The sequence below is a fragment of the Necator americanus genome, chromosome V (genome assembly GCF_031761385.1).
Source record: "Necator americanus strain Aroian chromosome V, whole genome shotgun sequence".
NCBI lineage: Eukaryota > Metazoa > Nematoda > Chromadorea > Rhabditida > Ancylostomatidae > Necator > Necator americanus.
In genome coordinates this window covers 26048509-26066529 of record NC_087375.1, presented here as the reverse complement: position 1 = coordinate 26066529, position 18021 = coordinate 26048509, and the positions used below count along the sequence as shown (strand labels likewise).

General features: G+C 41.7%; 2 protein-coding genes across 5 annotated transcripts; one reads left to right on the top strand and one right to left on the bottom strand.

Moving 5' to 3' along the window:
- Positions 1-1271: 1271 nt before the first annotated feature.
- RB195_015242 (uncharacterized protein) lies at positions 1272-7299 on the bottom strand (the record flags this gene model as incomplete). 2 transcript variants are annotated; one of them, XM_064205860.1, is made up of 7 exons in its annotated part: positions 1272-1352; positions 1405-1500; positions 1557-1654; positions 2168-2255; positions 2307-2449; positions 2509-2560; positions 7291-7299. In XM_064205860.1, the coding sequence occupies 7 exons, from the start codon at positions 7297-7299 to the stop codon at positions 1272-1274; spliced, it is 567 nt and encodes a 188-aa protein (XP_064061740.1). The 2 variants fall into 2 exon arrangements, with proteins under 2 accessions (XP_064061740.1, XP_064061741.1); XM_064205859.1 differs by lacking the exon at positions 7291-7299 and adding an exon at positions 5695-5865.
- Positions 7300-8172: 873 nt separating this feature from the next.
- On the top strand, positions 8173-16258 carry RB195_015241 (uncharacterized protein; the record flags this gene model as incomplete). Of its 3 annotated transcripts, none has more annotated exons than XM_064205858.1 (15): positions 8173-8260; positions 8365-8435; positions 8643-8780; positions 8886-8978; positions 10670-10738; positions 10895-10976; positions 11441-11571; positions 11699-11821; positions 12719-12837; positions 13909-14018; positions 14101-14219; positions 15936-15948; positions 16001-16071; positions 16139-16164; positions 16222-16258. In XM_064205858.1, the coding sequence occupies 15 exons, from the start codon at positions 8173-8175 to the stop codon at positions 16256-16258; spliced, it is 1290 nt and encodes a 429-aa protein (XP_064061737.1). The 3 variants fall into 3 exon arrangements, with proteins under 3 accessions (XP_064061737.1, XP_064061738.1, XP_064061739.1); XM_064205857.1 differs by having other exon boundaries at positions 10670-10759; XM_064205856.1 differs by lacking the exons at positions 16001-16071; positions 16139-16164; positions 16222-16258 and adding an exon at positions 14293-14381 and having other exon boundaries at positions 8365-8416; positions 8609-8780; positions 15936-15963.
- Between the last annotated feature and the right edge of the window lie 1763 nt (positions 16259-18021).

Sequence of the window (18021 nt, the reverse complement as noted above, 5' to 3'; positions counted from 1 at the left end):
CGAAATTGCCTGTTACTCTTACTAAGCTATAGTCGTTCCAACCGTTAGCTTTACTGCGTCACTTAAAGGCATCACCCCACGAATCTGGGGTGGCACGGGTTTTATGTGGGTTATGCCTGCACGGGGTCATAGATTATGATTATGGGGAAGAGGATGATTACATCCATATCTTCCTAACCCCCGTAAAAAAAACGACCCGGAAGATGCGGCGCGTGCACAAGGCTGGCGCGCTCCAATCGAACTCGTTGTAGGAAATAGCGCGCTGGAATGCTCGAAACCGCATCTTCCGGGCCGTTTTTTTTTACGCCAATTAGGAAGCAATGGACAATGGAAGCAATGGAGAATCACCTTCTTCTCCACAATCTACGACCCCGTACAGGCATAACCCACCTGAAACCCGTACCATCCCAGATTCGTGGGGTGATATTTTTTTATTTTTTATTTTTTTTTATTTTTAAAGCGCATCCGCTTACGCAACTGCGTCCATTTCGTTTTGATCCGGCTATACTTACGTGCAAGAAGAAAGTCGGGTGAATCCATTTAGCAATAGCGGGGCTACAAAGGAGAAACACTGTCTGAACAGCTTTCATACTTTAGGAAGAGCAAGACCTTAGAAATTAACTACGCACCTCTCATCTTCTGCAATCGAGCTAGACTTCGAGCGCAGCTTGTTACGAAAATACACCTGCTCCATCTCGTTTTAACCCGGCTATGTCACTTCCAGTGACTAATTGTCGTAGTTTCAATTACAGTAAGATGAACGAAACGAACGAGGGAACCAGAAAGAAGGGAAGCAAAAAACTCGTCTTTAAGGAAGTAAAATTAATAGAGCTCTGGATCATGGAACACATGGAATTTACTAAGCAGTACGCAGAGTTCAGTTGTCTCTAAGGGAATGTGTTTACATGAATGGTGCCTGCACCTACGCAATTCTACAACAAGTCAAATCGTTTTGATCCGGTTATGCAAATGGTCGGCGACGATTGTGATCTGCTGAATGAACCTTATCTACCTTCGCTTCGTTTAAAACATAAGGAAGAACGAGTGTGTGTTCAGTCGTGAATGTGTGTTCAGTTCAGAAAATGAGTGTGTTGCAGCACACTCATAGAAGTTCTTCGCATCATGAGATTTAGTAACCATTTGATGATTACATTGAGTGAATCGATTGATGCCATTTAAGTCGACATTGAATGGAAACGTTGTGAGCAAGAATCTTTAATGAAATTTGATGAATAGAAATAATATCGGATGACATTTGTCATCGAGTTCTCCTATGACATGTCAATTTTTCCAAGTCGAATGTCAAAGATAAGTGGTGGCACGATACCAGTGTATGCACAGAAGTTGAGATCCTGAAAAAATGAACATTATGGTTGTTTCAGCGCCCCGACATGTGTAATATACCTCAACAATGCCATCGAGACTCATCTCGTCGAAATCTACACAATTCACAGCCCATCCAGGTCGATTTAGGTTGAACAGCAGAGTTTTCACAATCCCCTAATGTACTGCGATTGAGATCAGTAAAAAGGTAGTCATTGAGGTTCCTGACTAACTTTGCACGAGTGATCCACGACCTTATTCAGAGCATTAGCAATGTCAGTACGCAGCACTGGATCTATGCACGAGTCGGCATTTGGGTCGTCGCCATCATCTAAAAATACTCTTAAAATCACATTATCTACCCAAAGTCCGGGTGGTGTAGGTAGCGCAGTCGGTAATAGGAGTAAGAGGTTCCGCAATGGGTGCACGATTGATCGGAGGTTCGAATCCTGCCTTTTACCAACCGGACCTTTCAAATTGGTACGAGGCTTGTCTAGGAGGATAAAAACACTGACTTCATTGATTGGATAGTCCCCGCAAGTCATTAGCCAGTAACGTGTTTAAATTGAAGTCGAACGCATGTTCGTATCCCCATGGGGATGATCAACGCCGTGCACTTTATCCTCCATAGGCAGGGAATGAGGCTTCGCGCAGACGCGTCGCGCTCACCTGACTGAGTCCATACGGCGACACTTGCGGGCAAGAGGAAAACATTTACAAGAGAAGAACTTTGAATACATTTAAAAATAGCGGCAAATGGGAGCACTATTAGAACAGCCCTTAGAACTAAGGAGGAGAAAAGGAATTTAAAGAAGTCCGTACCATCAGAAAGTGAACTACCCACCTCTCATCTTCTGTAATCGAGCTAGGCGTTCAGCCTTCGTACCCAGTTTTCGTTCCTTCAACACAGCAGTGCTACCATTTAAGGCTACCTAGAAATTAATAAGGCAGAGTTTGAACCATAAACAACTGGATGCATCTACCTTGAAATTTTGAACAGCTGTACCAGTGGCTAGACAACCTTCGAAACAGTTGAAACTTTTGTTGAGCGGTACACCACCGTGCGCAAAATCAGTGACGCCTTCAGCGATTGCGAAGGTCCATGTGCCGGTGTCATCAGTGCATACTGAAGCAGTTTAGAAGGAGAGAACGTCCGGGTCTAGTAAAATTAATCTACATGCTTACTGTTGCCGGCTGCAATTCCCACGACGGCAGTAATTAAAACTTGCTTTATCATCTGAAAAACATGATTAAATAGATGTTTGAGCACAAACTCCTACATGCGAACTTGTGGATCGCCTAGTAATAGAACAAACAACAAAGAAACTTTTTCATAAAAGTAGTAATGCGCGAAGTCATGCATCTTACCATCAACTAATCTTTTATCACTGCCGGCCAGCTCCTCTGTTTCTCATCATTGCCAGATGTCAAAGCTTAAGAGATTAAACATGCTCGCTGATAAGCTATCATTTCCAATGTGCAATCTTCCGATCTTCCAATATTTCGATTACGGTAGGACGTCAGTACAGGGAGGAAAAGGGAGCGGGGGCATATTTTCAAAAAGCACCAGTAGTAAGAAGTATATGAGTAACACTATACATGTGCTGTATACTTATGCGATTATCCTAGTAAACGCTTGCGTTTTGGTAACTGTGATTCAGTGAATTATGAGTCAGTGGATTCAGTGAGAGTAATGGGCCTTTGTTGAAACAGTGTAAAGCCGCAAAGGATCTAGTAGTACTGCTTAGTTCCTTTCTGAATTTTTCTAGTCGCATCGACTCGATAACATGGTAGAGAAAGCTTACACGGTATTAATTACCGCAATATTTGCTGGAATGATCAAAAAATCCTGACGTTGTATGCTCACAAATTGGGATTCCTTAAACCAAAAGGTACATAGTTAAGCTTGAGAAGCTTCAAGGAACTTCTTCAAGACTAGTTTCCCTTATTTGATATACGCATCATAATATGCCCGGTTACAATACCCGATTAAAGGCATCACCCCACGAATCTGAGGTGGTACGGATTTCAGGTGGAGTATTCGTATAGAGGTGATCCCGTCCATTTCTTGCTAATTGGCGTAAAAAACGGCCCGGAAGATGCGTCGTGTGCACACGGCTGGCGCGCTCCAATCGAACTCCCTGCAGAAAGTAGCGTGCCGGAACGCTAGAAGCCGAGCCGTTTTTTTACGGCAATGAGGAAGAAATGGACGGACCTTCTCTCCATAATCTATGGTCCCGTATACGAATAGTCCACCTGAAATCCGTACCACCTCAGATACGTAAGGTGATGCCTTTAAAGATGCTTCTGTGAACTCCTTTGTTTTGTAGGAGATTTGGTTCAGAATTGATGTTTTCTTTCTTCTTCCCGAAGCTTATTGAGACAGCTGGCTGCCACGATCTGGATCGTCACTAAAGGACATAAAGGATGAAAAGATAAAGTGTTAATCAGTCCATTTGGGATGCGCCACCATGTTCACTTCAATTCAGAATCGTTTGAGGTTCACCAACGTAGAACTGGCCTATACAGTGCCTTGCAGAGGCTAGTCGATGCCAAGTCAATGTTTTTACCCTCCCAGACAAGTCGGGTACCAAACCCTCGACCCCGGAGGGATGAAAGGCTTGGTGAACATTGAGGCGGATTCGAACCTCCGATCGATCGTACAGGAGGCAGAACCTGTAATCGCTACACTACTCCAGCCCCGTACACTAAACATAAGTTTTGAAACAATTATAGTCTCACCTCTTTATCGGATGCTTACCTGAAGAGTTTCCTGGTAAATATTGCTGGGTTAGTGACGAAATTATTAGAATAAAGTCTCTTAAAGCTGAACTTTCACTCCTTTCCTTTAGACAGGACTGGAAAAAGGGCCTCGATGAAATCATCACGAGCAATTAAATCCATTATACGGGGTTTCATGTCATCAATCGTATGAATCTAAAAATTGATTCTTTGGTAAACTGATAGCTCCGCTGTTTTTTGTTCCTCGGAGGAACTAAAGCGGTTTCCACGCTTTTTTTAACGACGATTAGGGAAAGATGAGCGGAGACACCCCGGATCCCTCAATCCACAACACAGCCTTTCTCGCGAATTTCCTCTATACGTCGGATTTGCGGTATCCTTAAATGCCGGAAGAGACCAACTAATGGAAAGAAACTAATAGATAAAATTCTTTTCTCTTTAGATTCCTTTAGGAGATAATAGAGGCTCTCGATGCTCGTCATCTGCCGTCGCAAATTTCTAACCAATGCACAGCGAGCGGTGTTCCACACGTTCCTTCTACCTATATAGCGCAAAATAGTCTGGTTAAGCGCAGTTTCTAGTACGCTCTAGTTCATTTTGGCTATTCAAAATCAACCAATTTTGGGATCAGTTTAATTGTGATGACAGCTCTGTGATTACCGAAACTTCCGAAAAAAAAACCGGCTCAAAAAACTTCATCGTCGCTTCACTTACAGTAGTCGTGAAACGTGTTCCATCGGTACAACCCGTTGAGCGCTCGGTAGAGGCTGCCACTGGTCGATCTCCACGGACAGCAACAAGGTCCTCGGGGCTTTTTCTAATTTCTCCATATTCGACTACCCTTTAATCTTGGTATATTGGATACGTAGCTTTTTCATTTGTTTGAGTTGTGGCCAAGATTGGTATTGATCTTTATTAACAGCTAATGTTTCGGCGTTATCGCCATCGTCGGAGCCTGGAAATTCAAAGCCATTAGTGGTTTATCCTCTCAAGCGTCTCATCAATCTACAGAAAACATTCAAACGATAGCCAAACTCAAAGGACGGTCCTCCCCGCAGATAAAAGCCCGCACAGATCTTGAAATGGAACTAATTCGTTTGTGTTCGCAATGAACTCATCCTTTCTACTCATTTTTGAACTTCTGGCAGTTATCAAAAATGCATCTAGTGTTCTGCTTGCTATGATCTCAGAAAGATAGTATCTTAGCTTCTACTTCTATTTCGGAGTTTTCATTACGTATTCTGCGATGTGCTCCGAGTAGTGTGGATAGTTTAGAGTTTGTGAGCCCACCTAGATGCTTCCTTACCCGAATACATATTGGGTTTTCCCTATGTAATCTTCACCTGCACGTGATACGATTACCACCTCTCCTGATGCCATGCAAGTACCGTCTCTGCCATGTGGACAAACCACGCAGCTGGGAGCTGGGAGTTGCACAGATTCGCTCATATGCACGATTACGTACCATCTGACATTTGAGGTTCGCTTGTGGTATTTCCACAACCCTCACGTCGTTCTCATGACCCGCTCTGATGATACGTAAGGAATCTTTTCCCGGCCTCCACTATCTTCGTGAGGGTTGACGTCCTTGTCGAGCAGCACAGTCTAAGTACTTTCTGTCCCACTTACTCTTCCATATATCGGTTGCTCCCTTGTGAACTTAATGTGCGGATACTGCTGATTGAGAAGTTTGAAGCACGTGTACAATTCTGCCTGTACTGGGCAGATGGCGCAACAATCATCAATGTAACGACAGTACAGCGGTTTACACTCTATTATAGGCTTTTCGATTCTAGACATGAAAACAATCGAATAGTGCCTATAGGTATAGTAAGGTGAAAACGACATGAAGGACGATGCTGTCGCATAAGCGACTGCGCTCGAAGCGGTGCGGTAGAGCGTAGGGGTTAGAATCGAGCGGGAACCCCTGTTAGCACCGCTCATCGCAGCAGTTCCCAATGGTCCCTCTGTTCGATCCCAACCGTTAGTTCAACCGTGCCGCTTCGAGCGTAGCTGCTTATTTAGATGCACCGCGCTTCACATAGTTTTGACCCCACTATATGAGCATACTGTAGAGGAAGCGCAGTCGGCGTCTCCACCGAGGACGCATCGCGTCGTCGTGTTACAACACGTTTTACGCCGAATTTAATCCTTTCGTGTAGTAGTGCGTAGATAGGAGTACGCCTTAACAATGTGCTGTCTTCAATAGTACCATTGGAATTGCTGATGGGGTCCCTATATTTCAGTTCGTAGGGATTGAACTTTTCTTCCTTTTCTTCTTATAGTTATGTATGATTACCTTTTTTATAATCGTAGTCATAGTAGGATCCCTAAATCCGTCTTGGAAGAACGCCAACTATGCACAATTTCACGAAAAATGGGGCACAGATCCAATTCCTACAATTCAGTGAAAAAACTGAAAACGTGGGATTCGGGTTGTAGATTAAGGAAACTTGCTCCCCTAATCATCATTTAAAAAAAAACGGTGCGTAAGACGGCACTCTTCCCTACGAGATCAGTTGCCAGCGTGCCAGCCTTGTGCCACGAGCCGCGTTCACGAGCGAGCAGTCGAAAATTGATGAGGTGTCCACAACAGCCTATTCAAGAAAAATGGGGCACAATTCCAATTCCTACAATTCAGTGTCGCTCTCTCTGAATAAAAAAAAACAAAGAATGTGCTGCTGAGGGGACCGGTACGTGTACAAGGGTGCGCGTTCTAGTGTACCTTGTAAGAGCTAAAGAAGTTTGTTTTTTGCTTTGGTGTTGTTTTTAAGACGAGACTTTGAGGAATTGAGAGGAGCTACGGCCCATTCCACGCAATCTGCAAGCCGAACTTTACGCACCACATCAATTTCGTGCTAGGTACGCCGCCTTCACCTGAAACGCACGCGTCACCCGACACAACACGTTTATGCCGGCTGCATCTGCTGGAGACTTCTTCCAAACACAACATTCAAGTTAAAATGCAGTGTTGTTTTCTGGGCAATCTTAGACAGTTAGATTGGTCTATGTGTGTGGCTGTGGAATTCAAGCAAGTTAATGCCGGCACCATCTCGACCCGGCCCGGACTGATGGATACATTTCCGCGTTTTGGATGTTTAGGGTAAGTGGGCGGCTCGATGAGGACGGTTCTGCTCGTCTTCACAACAACAAGGTCGATGTTTCGAAACGTGCTGCTACCAGATTTTTTTAAGAGAAGGAAAACCAAAAAAACAAACCACTGACTCGACACATAGGTTAGCTCTCTCCCTCTTCTTAATATAGAAGAGCGTACTTCGAGTAAGACCATAGGTGCGATAGGTAGAAGCCGGACCCTCCTCAGGTGAAGGGAGTTTAGCTCATGGGGTGCAGCTCAAGTGAAGGGGGTCATTCGGCAAATGCCCAGAAGTGAAAGGGGTCAGAGCACCGGCTCCGACCATCGCATCTACGAGTAAGACTAGTGAGTATAACACGTTATTGTGAACGTCAAGTGAAATGGGTAGCGGCATAAGTACTAACTAAAGGCCCGCTCAAGTAAAAGCAGTTTGGGAGAAAGTGGTGTCAACAGGTATCGAAAAGTTGATGAAGTCCAAGTCATGTTATGGACATTTTACAATGTATTGGACCAATACTTATGTTTCTAGTTGGTTGTTAATGTTCGCTCTTGTTTATCTGTCTTTATATGTCATTGAGCAAATGTTATCATCTATTTCGTCTCTCGACAGTGTTTGAATTTTCTTTTTAAAAATAGTCCAGCTTTTACTCATGAAAATTGGATGCCTTGATACGTTATTTCAGATCGTCGTTGGAATGCAGTTCTACGTTTCGTGCAAATTTACACACGCATTCAAGAATTAGATCGAAAAAGAGGTTTCTTGGGGGCCCATTCAGGGACATTCAAACCTTCCCTACCCACTTGTCACTTTCGAATATCCACTAAGGATTCTTCGATATCCTGTAAGAACGACTGACATTCGTTCGTTTATTCATCTTTTCGACACTCAGTAACAAACGTCCTTATAGTTTAACAGTTGCGCCGTGTGTTTCTCTGAGCTGTCTCTTCTGAGGGATTCGACGAATGATTTTGTCCTTGGATAGCTTAGTTGAGCAGAAAATAGAGACGGAAGAATGAAGAGAAAGACACTCAGGGTAAACCAGAACCAATTCACAAAAAGACAAAAATTGTGCAGATATAATCAAAGAGAAAGGAAGAAAGGTAAGATTTTTGACTAGATCTTGAGATGGCTCACTTTCCACCTATGATGCTCCTAAGGATTTACAAATCAGTCTTCGTAACAGAAATGACGTTAACACTTCCAGCCCAACAAACCTCAACTCCTCCGTTCCCGAGTAGTCAGTCACTGATCGAGGGGTACGACATGGGTCATGTCGTCTGTTGGTCCCACCCATCTCGTCCGAGTTAACCGCCGATCAGCTGGGGTCGCGTGGGTTTCGAGCGCATTTCACTGTTTGTTTCCATTCCTCTTTCTCAGGAGCCGTACTGCGTTGTTGTTCACTTTCAGTCTGGAAATTGTTGATGATCGCATATAATCCTCTGTATTAGGGACCCCAATATATCAGATCAAATATGTCTTCAGATGGGGCCGAAAAAAGATACGAAGAAGTACGAATTGAACGAGAAGGTGCTTTGCAAGCATGGTCAGTATTACTACGAAGCAAAAATCACCGAGATTGCTGAGGAAGATGGAGAGACTGTGTACATTGTTCATTATCAGGTACCTGAGAACTTCTGAGTACAGGAACCTTATAATTTTGCTAAGTTTTCTTGTGGAATCATGTGTGCGTGTGTATTTGTTGGTGTTGTCTACAAAGAGCTTTAGGGTTGGCACAAGAGATACGATGAAAGGATTACGTTAAGCGAGACGGCAGAAATGTTCTTGCCTTTCACAGAAGAGAATGTGGCGAGGTGCAAGGTGAGAGAACAAATTTTTCAATGTAACAGTTATATTTATTTTTCAATTCTACCTCTTCGTTCTTCTTTTCTGACCTTTTTTTCTTTTTTCCCTGTGAAAAGAAAAAAATTGAGTGAGGATTACTCAGTGAGATGAATAAAACAAGTTAGAGGATGAAAGTACGTATTGTGACGGTAACATCATCAACATTAATCTGAAGTAATAGTTAGCAAAACAAACGTACACCTTTTAATAATAAAGAATTTAAATTTGTTGGTCTAATTTCAACTCAGTCAATCATTTGTAGTGCTGTGGAAGACTGCAGCATGTTCCATCTCTTAAATGGCATTATTTTTTAAATTTCATCGGAAGTGTAACGCCAGACAGAGTCTTTAAAATAAGTAACAACAGCTGCATGTACAGTATTTCATTCAAAGACCTTAAAGTAGGTAAGGAGATATCGCATACAGATGTTTTTCTTTGCATTGCAACAATCTGCTTATCTTGAAGTTGGCAGCAAAACCAATGTGCTGAAATAGTCTACGAATTAGAGCTGGAGTGCTTCACACGACAAGAATCAAGTGCTCAAGGATTTACGAGTGAGGATCGAGAGGAAAAAGGCGAGATCTGTCGCACAGGAACTAGCATTGAAAATGGGTAGAAGTGTAGTCAGTAGCAGAATGTCTAGTGTCTAGCGCAGTTTTGGAGCTTGTTGACTTTGTATTGGATGAAGATATGGTTGTATTTCTCAACCTAGACGTTTGGTTCTCTCCTGCGAAGTGTCGGACTGAAAAAGAAAAAGAAAAGTTAGCATTGTTTAATTCTGGTTTACAAGGAGTACATTCGGAATGTACTGAACATTTATTCTGGACTTCTTTTTTCTTCATACGAGGAAACGCAACTTCATCGAACATTTTTCGGTCAGGAGTAATTACATTTTCACATCAGGAACTACTGCTTTAATCAGGGACAAGATACTGTGTAGACAAGTCGTCGATTTTGATTTATTCATCTGGAGATACCTATGCATGCATCCACCGTGAACGGTTCCTGCTTCCCGTAATCACTTCTCATCAATAGCTTAGACCGGCTAACGCTGCACTTCCTGTTCACTATGCTGATCCTCTATATTGCTATGACCAACCATCCCATTTACCACAAGAGAATGGCTACGATGAAAGAAGAAGCTACAGAGAAGTTGAAGAAATATTCTTGTTTCTCCTTAATCTGGATAGATGAACGGCGCTCACTGCTGCCATTCATCTATCCAGATTAAAGAGAAACATGCAACGGCACGTTGCAAAGATAATGTAGTTCACTAGAAAAATATTAATATGTGCGTATTCACGGACGAAAATGTCCACAAATCTCTCATTTTATTCAGTTGCTTTTATTTTTTTATGACTACTTTTTTGAATCTCAGCCTTAGTGCTACTATATACAAAGGAAAATGAAACGGCAGGTACCAATCTTTGGCTAAGCGGCACTAATGCATTTTCGATTGGGGCAGAGTTTGAATGAAGATAGTATAAGTCAAACAAAGAATGTGCGTACGTTCCCAGAGACACGCTGCGGTTTTCCTTTCAGAACTTGCTACCGACGACTTTGTTGAAGTAAAGTTTGCAAACGGGAAACATCCTAGTTACTGAATGTCCATATCCGTGAACATGACACTTTGTTTTGACGACGTAAACTATGGTGCCTCATTTCAGAAGGAGATCCAGGATGCGTCTTCGTCAAAGAATAAGAAGAGGAAGACAAAGGATCCCAACGAAGAAGAAGTGCTTTATTCCTTCTCCGATGTAAAAAGAAGCTCTAGAAATTACATACTTTATATGAAGATTGTCCTTTTGTTCATATCTCTTTCGTCTGCTCTCATAACTGAGTTAGAAACCCGAGAAAATTTAAAAATTTGGTTAACGAATACATCGCTCTAGACTCGAAGAAGTGACGCAGGTAGCCGTGCATCTACTCCAAACAGTGTCGCTCGATCAGCTTCTGTGTCCACTCCATTACGTGGTATGATTACTTCTTCACTAATATTGCCATTCTTTGCAGCCATTAATACAATGTATTTTTTGAGGGCAGAGTTGACAGAGTTATCTTGGATCATTTTAAAACTCAGACCACGCTTTGAATATTACTCTGTCTTCTACTGAGTAGATGTTAAATGTTGGCGGTTGAGGCAAAACAGATAACATTACCTGAAATGATGAGATAAAATTCAAATTTCTGAGAGCGAAGTCCTTGCTTCCGGAGATTTCTAGTAAACATCCGTCCAGTCTGAGATTATTGAACTAAAAAAGACGCATTTTGCTCGCATATTTTAGATGAGGATTTACATCTAAGGTGGGGTTTGTTAACATTACGATTCAGAATCATGTTATAATTCTACGTTTTTGAACTTTCTCTGGCTAGTAGTATCCTCTAGTGTTGCTAAATCATTCCATGTTCCTCGGAGAAATGTTCTTCTTTCCCCTCAGCCAAGATCGCAAAGAAAAGAGCTGAGGCTGGATCGGATGCGCCCGCAGCTACGTCAACTACAACCACAAATGAGGTCGAAAATGTGTTGTCAATTCGTGAGCGAGACCCAGCTTTACTTCAAGAACTAGATGTAAGTTTTCAACCGTCACGAAAATCTTCTTCCTCTTTCCCAAGAATCGCTCCTACATTCTGTGGTTAAGGGGTTCGCTCCACAACTCTTCTGAAATGATTTCACAAATGGTATTCGTTTATTTCAGAAACTTAACGACATGCCAGGATGCCTCCTACAAATTCTTGTTGACGACAGTGATATTATGACCCGTCAGCGCATGGTCTCTCGTCTACCTGCTCGTCACACAGTCGATTCGATAATCGATGATGTTGGTTTAGAATCTAGACTGTTGGATACCTTCACTTCCCGAAAACTTATATGGTTACAAACGCTCATTAACAGAATATTATCCAATCAGCCACAATGCGGTCAATGCGATATCGCAGCTGATCTTATTGATTGTTTGTACATGCTGGTATCGCGAGGAAATCTTTTCTCAAACGGACTTTAGCATCTTAGTAAAAGCTTGTTAAACAGTCAAAGGATAAGCATCAAGCTACCTTCTAAAGTCTAGCACAAATTCATTGTTTTGAAATGAATGCATAAGTTCTTGAACTCTGCCTTTGCTGTGAAAGCTGTGGTTGTGTATTGTGGGATCAGATGTGCTTCCTCTCACCTCTCCCTAATCGTCCTACTGCTTAGTTCCTACTTTTCCTTCAGGGAACTGATTTAGTTCCTACGAGAAACGTTAGAACGATCCTCTACGCATACGTTCTGGTCCCCACAGGAACCTATTCACTGGTTTCACTTGGATAGGAAGTCGATGAGATTTCATTGGCTTTGCGCAACTGGGTACGGCGCGTGTACAAGGGTGGTGCGTTGCGACTGCAACGCGTTGGAATCGTCGTGAAAAACGGACTCTTTCACGCCGTTTTTTTTTTACAACGATTAGATAGAGATGAGCTGAACCACGTCTAATCCCGCAACCTACAACCCTCTAGCTTTTCCAGCGGTTTCACTCACTACGTCATATTCGGGGGATGCTTCCTTTAAAACTTCCACCTTTTAGCGTAATCATCAAAGTCTTTTTTGTTCGTAGGTTAATTAGTTGTAGGTTAATATGTACTTGTTTCATCTTAGAATTCCGCTATTTTTACTTCTTGTTTCTTTCCCTGTTTTTCTTTTTTCTACAAAGTTCTTGTACGTGTATTTCCTTGTATTGCAGTATTGCGCAGAAATTGGATTTTTACCCAAGGAAGGAGAAGACAGTTCTATAGCTGACTCCCCTGCTGGACTAGGAAGTAGTGCTATAGGATTACGAGATTTCTTCAATGGAGTTCTAGGGTGAGTAGTCGGCTTTTTTTTTCGTCATTTTCACTCGAATACTCGTTCCTTTTGAGCTGAGACAAAGATTGACTAAGACTGTGTGATAGGTTACTTAGAAATCTTGAGAGCGTGAAGAGAAAGATGGTGAGGAAAAAGCAATTTTGTTCTCCTTGATGATGGCAGTAGACGAAAGGCAAAGCCGCTCCCATTTTTTAGCGAAAAGGAGATGTTTCTCCACAGGCTAACTATTCAACACTGAAGATAACTCACCACCACATCTTTTTTTGCGTCGACTATCACATAAAGCACTGCATATCTTTAGTAAGGTGAAATCTCCTGACAGCAAGTGTTAAATCAAATTCCAAACAACTAATATATAACCACATTGTATAAAGCTCAAGTATTAAATTCGAAATTAGCAATATTGGTGGAGTTATTCCCTGAGGCTCTTTTTCACTCATCAAAACAAACAAATATTCCTCTAGCAAATCTAATCACGAGTTTTGTTCGTTTTTTATTCCAGAAGTGATGACAGCGTTCGTAGTAAACCCCTTTATTAGTTCAGTATTTGGCTATTCCGTTACTCAAAAAATATGTGTTTCAAGATTCGATAAATTCTTCGCACTCTTCCATAGGTACATCTTACATAGGGGTAATAAAATTTACGATAACCTCAATATCGGACTGGAAAGTGTTTATGAATTTTTGAAGACTCATTCAAATATAGCTGTAACCCAGCAGTTGTTATTCCTGATTTCTTTAATGAGTTATTTTGAGTATTCCAGTAACTTGTATAGTTGATTGCTGAATCCAATAGTACTGCTTTTCGTTGACCAATGTTGCTGCCACGTCATCGCTCATTCAAATTTAGCAGAAGTAATGATTCTAAATAATCTAAGTCATGGATGCCAGAGGCCAGAAGACTGCATGAATTTAGAGGATCTTGTCTCAATCGCTTTTTTAAAATGGTATTTGGAGAATTCCGTACATCAGTTTCAAAGCCAACCTGGACATCTTCTTAGACCTAACGACTGCAACTTCTTGGCGTTCAGAATGGAGAAGACTAGGATTTGTTTTTCTTATTTTCAGGTTCCAACTTCTGTACAAATTCGAACGTCCACAGTATGCTGCCGAACTTGAAAAGGCGGTTGGGTCCAGTGACACTGTCTCACGGAAACGAAAAGCGAATGCATCGCCAGGTTATCATTCAAGATCACTATAAGAATTTTTCTTTCCATAGCTATTCTTCTGTGCTTTGGTTGGTAACGAATATTCACACAGAAGATAATGGTAGTGCACTGGTTCCCTCAAAGCTATATGGACTTCCACATTTACTTCGATTGATTGTTCGATTAGCGAGCCTACTACGAGACGTCCCCTGGAACGATACTGTGTTCCGGGTAGGTTTTCGTTTTCACCTTTTCTTAAAAGATTAGATGCATTGTTGACGTTGTCGTTTGGGGAACGGTAAAGAGGGTTCCGGCGGATTCTTCACAAATGCCTCCGAGACATTACGTGTCCGGTGGATATGCCGTGGAGATACGCGAGCATACCTCAACGAGGTCACCCTCGAGTCGTTTCATAGAGACGCAGAGAGGTGTCATAGTTGCTCTTCTGGCAATAGAGACGCAAAGAACTACGCAGTTATAAGGATATATGTGAAGAAGAATGGTGTGATTTGTTGAAACTTTCGAATAAATTAAAGAACAATGTAGTTAAAAGTACATGTCATTTTGTGTGGTGTTCTAATAAGAAAACAGGAGCGAGTTGTATTTAGATCTCACCGATCTCACCATCAGGAAGTCTAGAAATCTTATCAAATGTGCTCTTTTTCCTCCAAGAGGTCAGGGATACAGAAGGTCTCTGTTTTAGGAAACAAATTAGGCAACAGAAAAGCTTAGGGGGATAACGGTAATCTGCATTCCCTTTACTTTTGAAAGCTGGAATGTTCCGTTTTGACAAAAATTTTCATATAAGTAATTTAGAGCTATTATATGCATCTTCCTCTCATGTTTCACGTGAGGATTTCTCTTGCTTCTGGTACGGTTACAAATTTGAGATCATCTCACATCACAAAATTCCAGTGGATGTGTCTGATTCTCCAAAACAATCTAGTAGCTCGTAAATTACATATATAGCTGTTGACGTAGCGGGTAGGTAAGCAGACTCGGTTGTTTAGGTAACAACGAAGGTGGATCTCTCTAAGATACGCATCGTCGCTAATTATCAGCCGAGGCATGCGATCTGATCTGCGATTTCGATCATGCGCATGCTCGAAAATCCGCCAGAGCCCTCTTTACATGCAGCCATAATCACTGGTAAGGACGTAAGAACCACTTAGTGAAAACCAAAATCAATTTTTTTCGAAAAGTTGACTAACTCTCGCTAGCGGCGATTTCACTTTCCCAGGTAAGATCCTACCGACTGTGGGAGGATGCGACTGAAAGCGGGGAAACGAAGCAGATGCAAAGGAATTCTAACTTCATATCAGAAAACAAGGGTGGGGAGAGTTAGTTAGTTTTTCGAAAAAAAATTATTTTGGTTTTCACCAAGTAGGTCTTACGTCCTTAGCAGTGATTATAGGTTGAGTGTTACGGCCCTTAGTCCAACAAGATATCTGAATAGAGTGTGACACCGCGGCTCATTCACGAGTAACTTGGTCACGTGAAAAGAATCAGAGTCTACAATTCTAAAGAACGTCATAGCGGCATGTGTCACTCTGTGTTATGTGTTCAAAATGTAGCTGGAAAGCGAAAGAATGCCTTATTGTGTCGATTTGTGTTTGGCATAATCAGATAATGTCTATAACGTTGGTAAGAGAATTAGTAATGACACTAGATAGAGTTCCACGTTTGAAGTCCACGCATTTGTTTTGCAAAGCTTTCTAAGGCTACAGTTTCCGCTGCAATTCGTCACATGGAGAAGTACCTATCCAGATGAGATCGACTGAGATGAGCACCTCTCCTATTTTCGTAGATCAGATTTGGGCTCGATCTGGGTTGTTCTTGTATCTGCTATCTACAAGCACTTTGTGTGGTTTGGAGGAAACCATCATTTACGTGGCACAGTTTTCGTAACTTTTGTAATGCTAACCTATGTTAAACATTCATATTTAGGACATCATCAAGTGTACTCAACATTTGATAAGCTTCCTAGAGAGGAACTACCAGAAGTACTATAGTATTGAGAAGGATTATGAGAACACGACACCCGAATATCAAAAAACAGCGTGGGCGTCCACGTCTTGAGCGGGTATGCAATATTTTACTGAGACAAGTCATTTTCATTTGTCCATTTCTTCACCTTCATTTTAATCTAGGTCATCTCTCCTTCGCCAGCACAATGGTCTCACTTGTATGCAAACCAGTAACATAGAGGGATTTGTCATAATTTTTTTTGTAGTGCATACACGCAGACACTCCTTAAATTGGCGCTGTGACTTCCACTTACGACGTTTGGACTCATATACAAGCGTTTCAGTGAGGCTACAGTAGTTTACTTCTCTACTTTGAAGGTTTCCTCTTTTTGCTTTTAACGCAGGAGTAGATCATACCGATGCACTAGTCACCTCAAAAGATACGGCGAGGTAGGTGGTACAATCTTAAGATCTTTCAAAAAAACTTACGAAATTCCTACATCATGCGCTCTAAATGCCTAATCTAATGAGATGCTCGGTGCATCGAAATGGGCTACATTCACAATGAACTCTTCTAACATTGTGTTACCGAGCTGTACAATGTTTCGTTTCATTTCTTTTCGTTTGTTTTATAGTCCTGTATAGTCATTGTTGTATAATTCATACCGTCATTATCCATTTACCTGTTAGATGGATGTGAAGTAACAATAAAATGTATTGACAGTACCGTTCATCCTTATATTCGTACAGTCGCCGTGCGTATTTCGATTAGCGCAGAAGTTGGGGATTCATTGTGACATGTTTGTAGAAAAATACGTAGGTTTAGATTTGTTTCATGAATATGATGATTATTCACTTCAACTGTTGGGGCTAAAACGATTTCTAGACTTCTCTGTAGACATTTTATTTCGTTCGGAACTCTGATTAGTTACTGTTCTCTTTGTTTGTTCCGATTGTTATGTGCGAGGCCTGCACAGTTTAGAGCTCTCTAATTCTGTAGAGTACTTTAATCACTTCGTCTTTATTATCGGTGTCAGCGCTTCTCGTGCTGTTCACAAATATCCACAACTATTTTATAACAAGCCTCCTGTACAAGAAAATTGAGTGTAATTGTGAGACTTCTGGTCTTATTAATGTGGCATCTGTTGGAAGGGTGCTGACAGTGAGGTTTGAATAATTTATTACGGGCGGTTACCGTATGTCGGACTAGAAATCCAAGTGAACGTAATTCTGAGTCAGTTATCGCTGAGCTGGACCACACTGCTTGTTGCTGAATATTTGTACCGTCAGATTCACGCTGGTTATTCGCACCAACCATAGAGTCTTTGAGTCGGGTGTTCTTTGGACGAGGAAATGACTGTGTTGTGTTGAGAACAATACTACTTACTTACTCTTGGACTTGGCTTGCCTTCCCCCTATCCTTACCGGATCTATTTTAACACATTCCATCGCTAGGAAAATTTCTTTGTATGCGTAACTTTTACCGAACTGCACACCATTATTGAAACATGTGCATTATTGTTGAGAACAAGTGCAAAATTAAGTGAACATTATCGCACATCGAAAGTCGTCTTGGTAGAAACGGGGTGTACGACAGACGCTGCATCTGTTGAAGATGTATTATTTGTCCTTATGGACGATGATTCAACTGCAATGAAGTTAGTACAGTGATTAATTTAAGGAACAAAGGACATCAGCATCTGTGAGACAGTATGAAGGATTTTTCTGCATTTGTATCTTCATAACAGGGCTTCATGAGTACTGTAAACTATTTATGAGTAGTGTAAACTGATTGATATTGAGTGCATGGATTAGATAGTTTGTCTTCATTGGTAATCCTCGGTCCGTTCTTGTAATATTTTCTCTTACCTCCGCCGCCTCCTAGTTGTCGTTCGTAGATTCACATTCCCTCTTCTACCAGTTCAGTCGCTATGTTAGCCGCAAAAGATCGTCATGAAGTCCATCTGAGGGAACTCGTTAATTGCATAAAGAACATAAGGTTGGTCAATTCTTAGATGCTGATGTGAATGCAGTTGCGCCTTCGAGAACCGTTTGTGGTTCGTGAA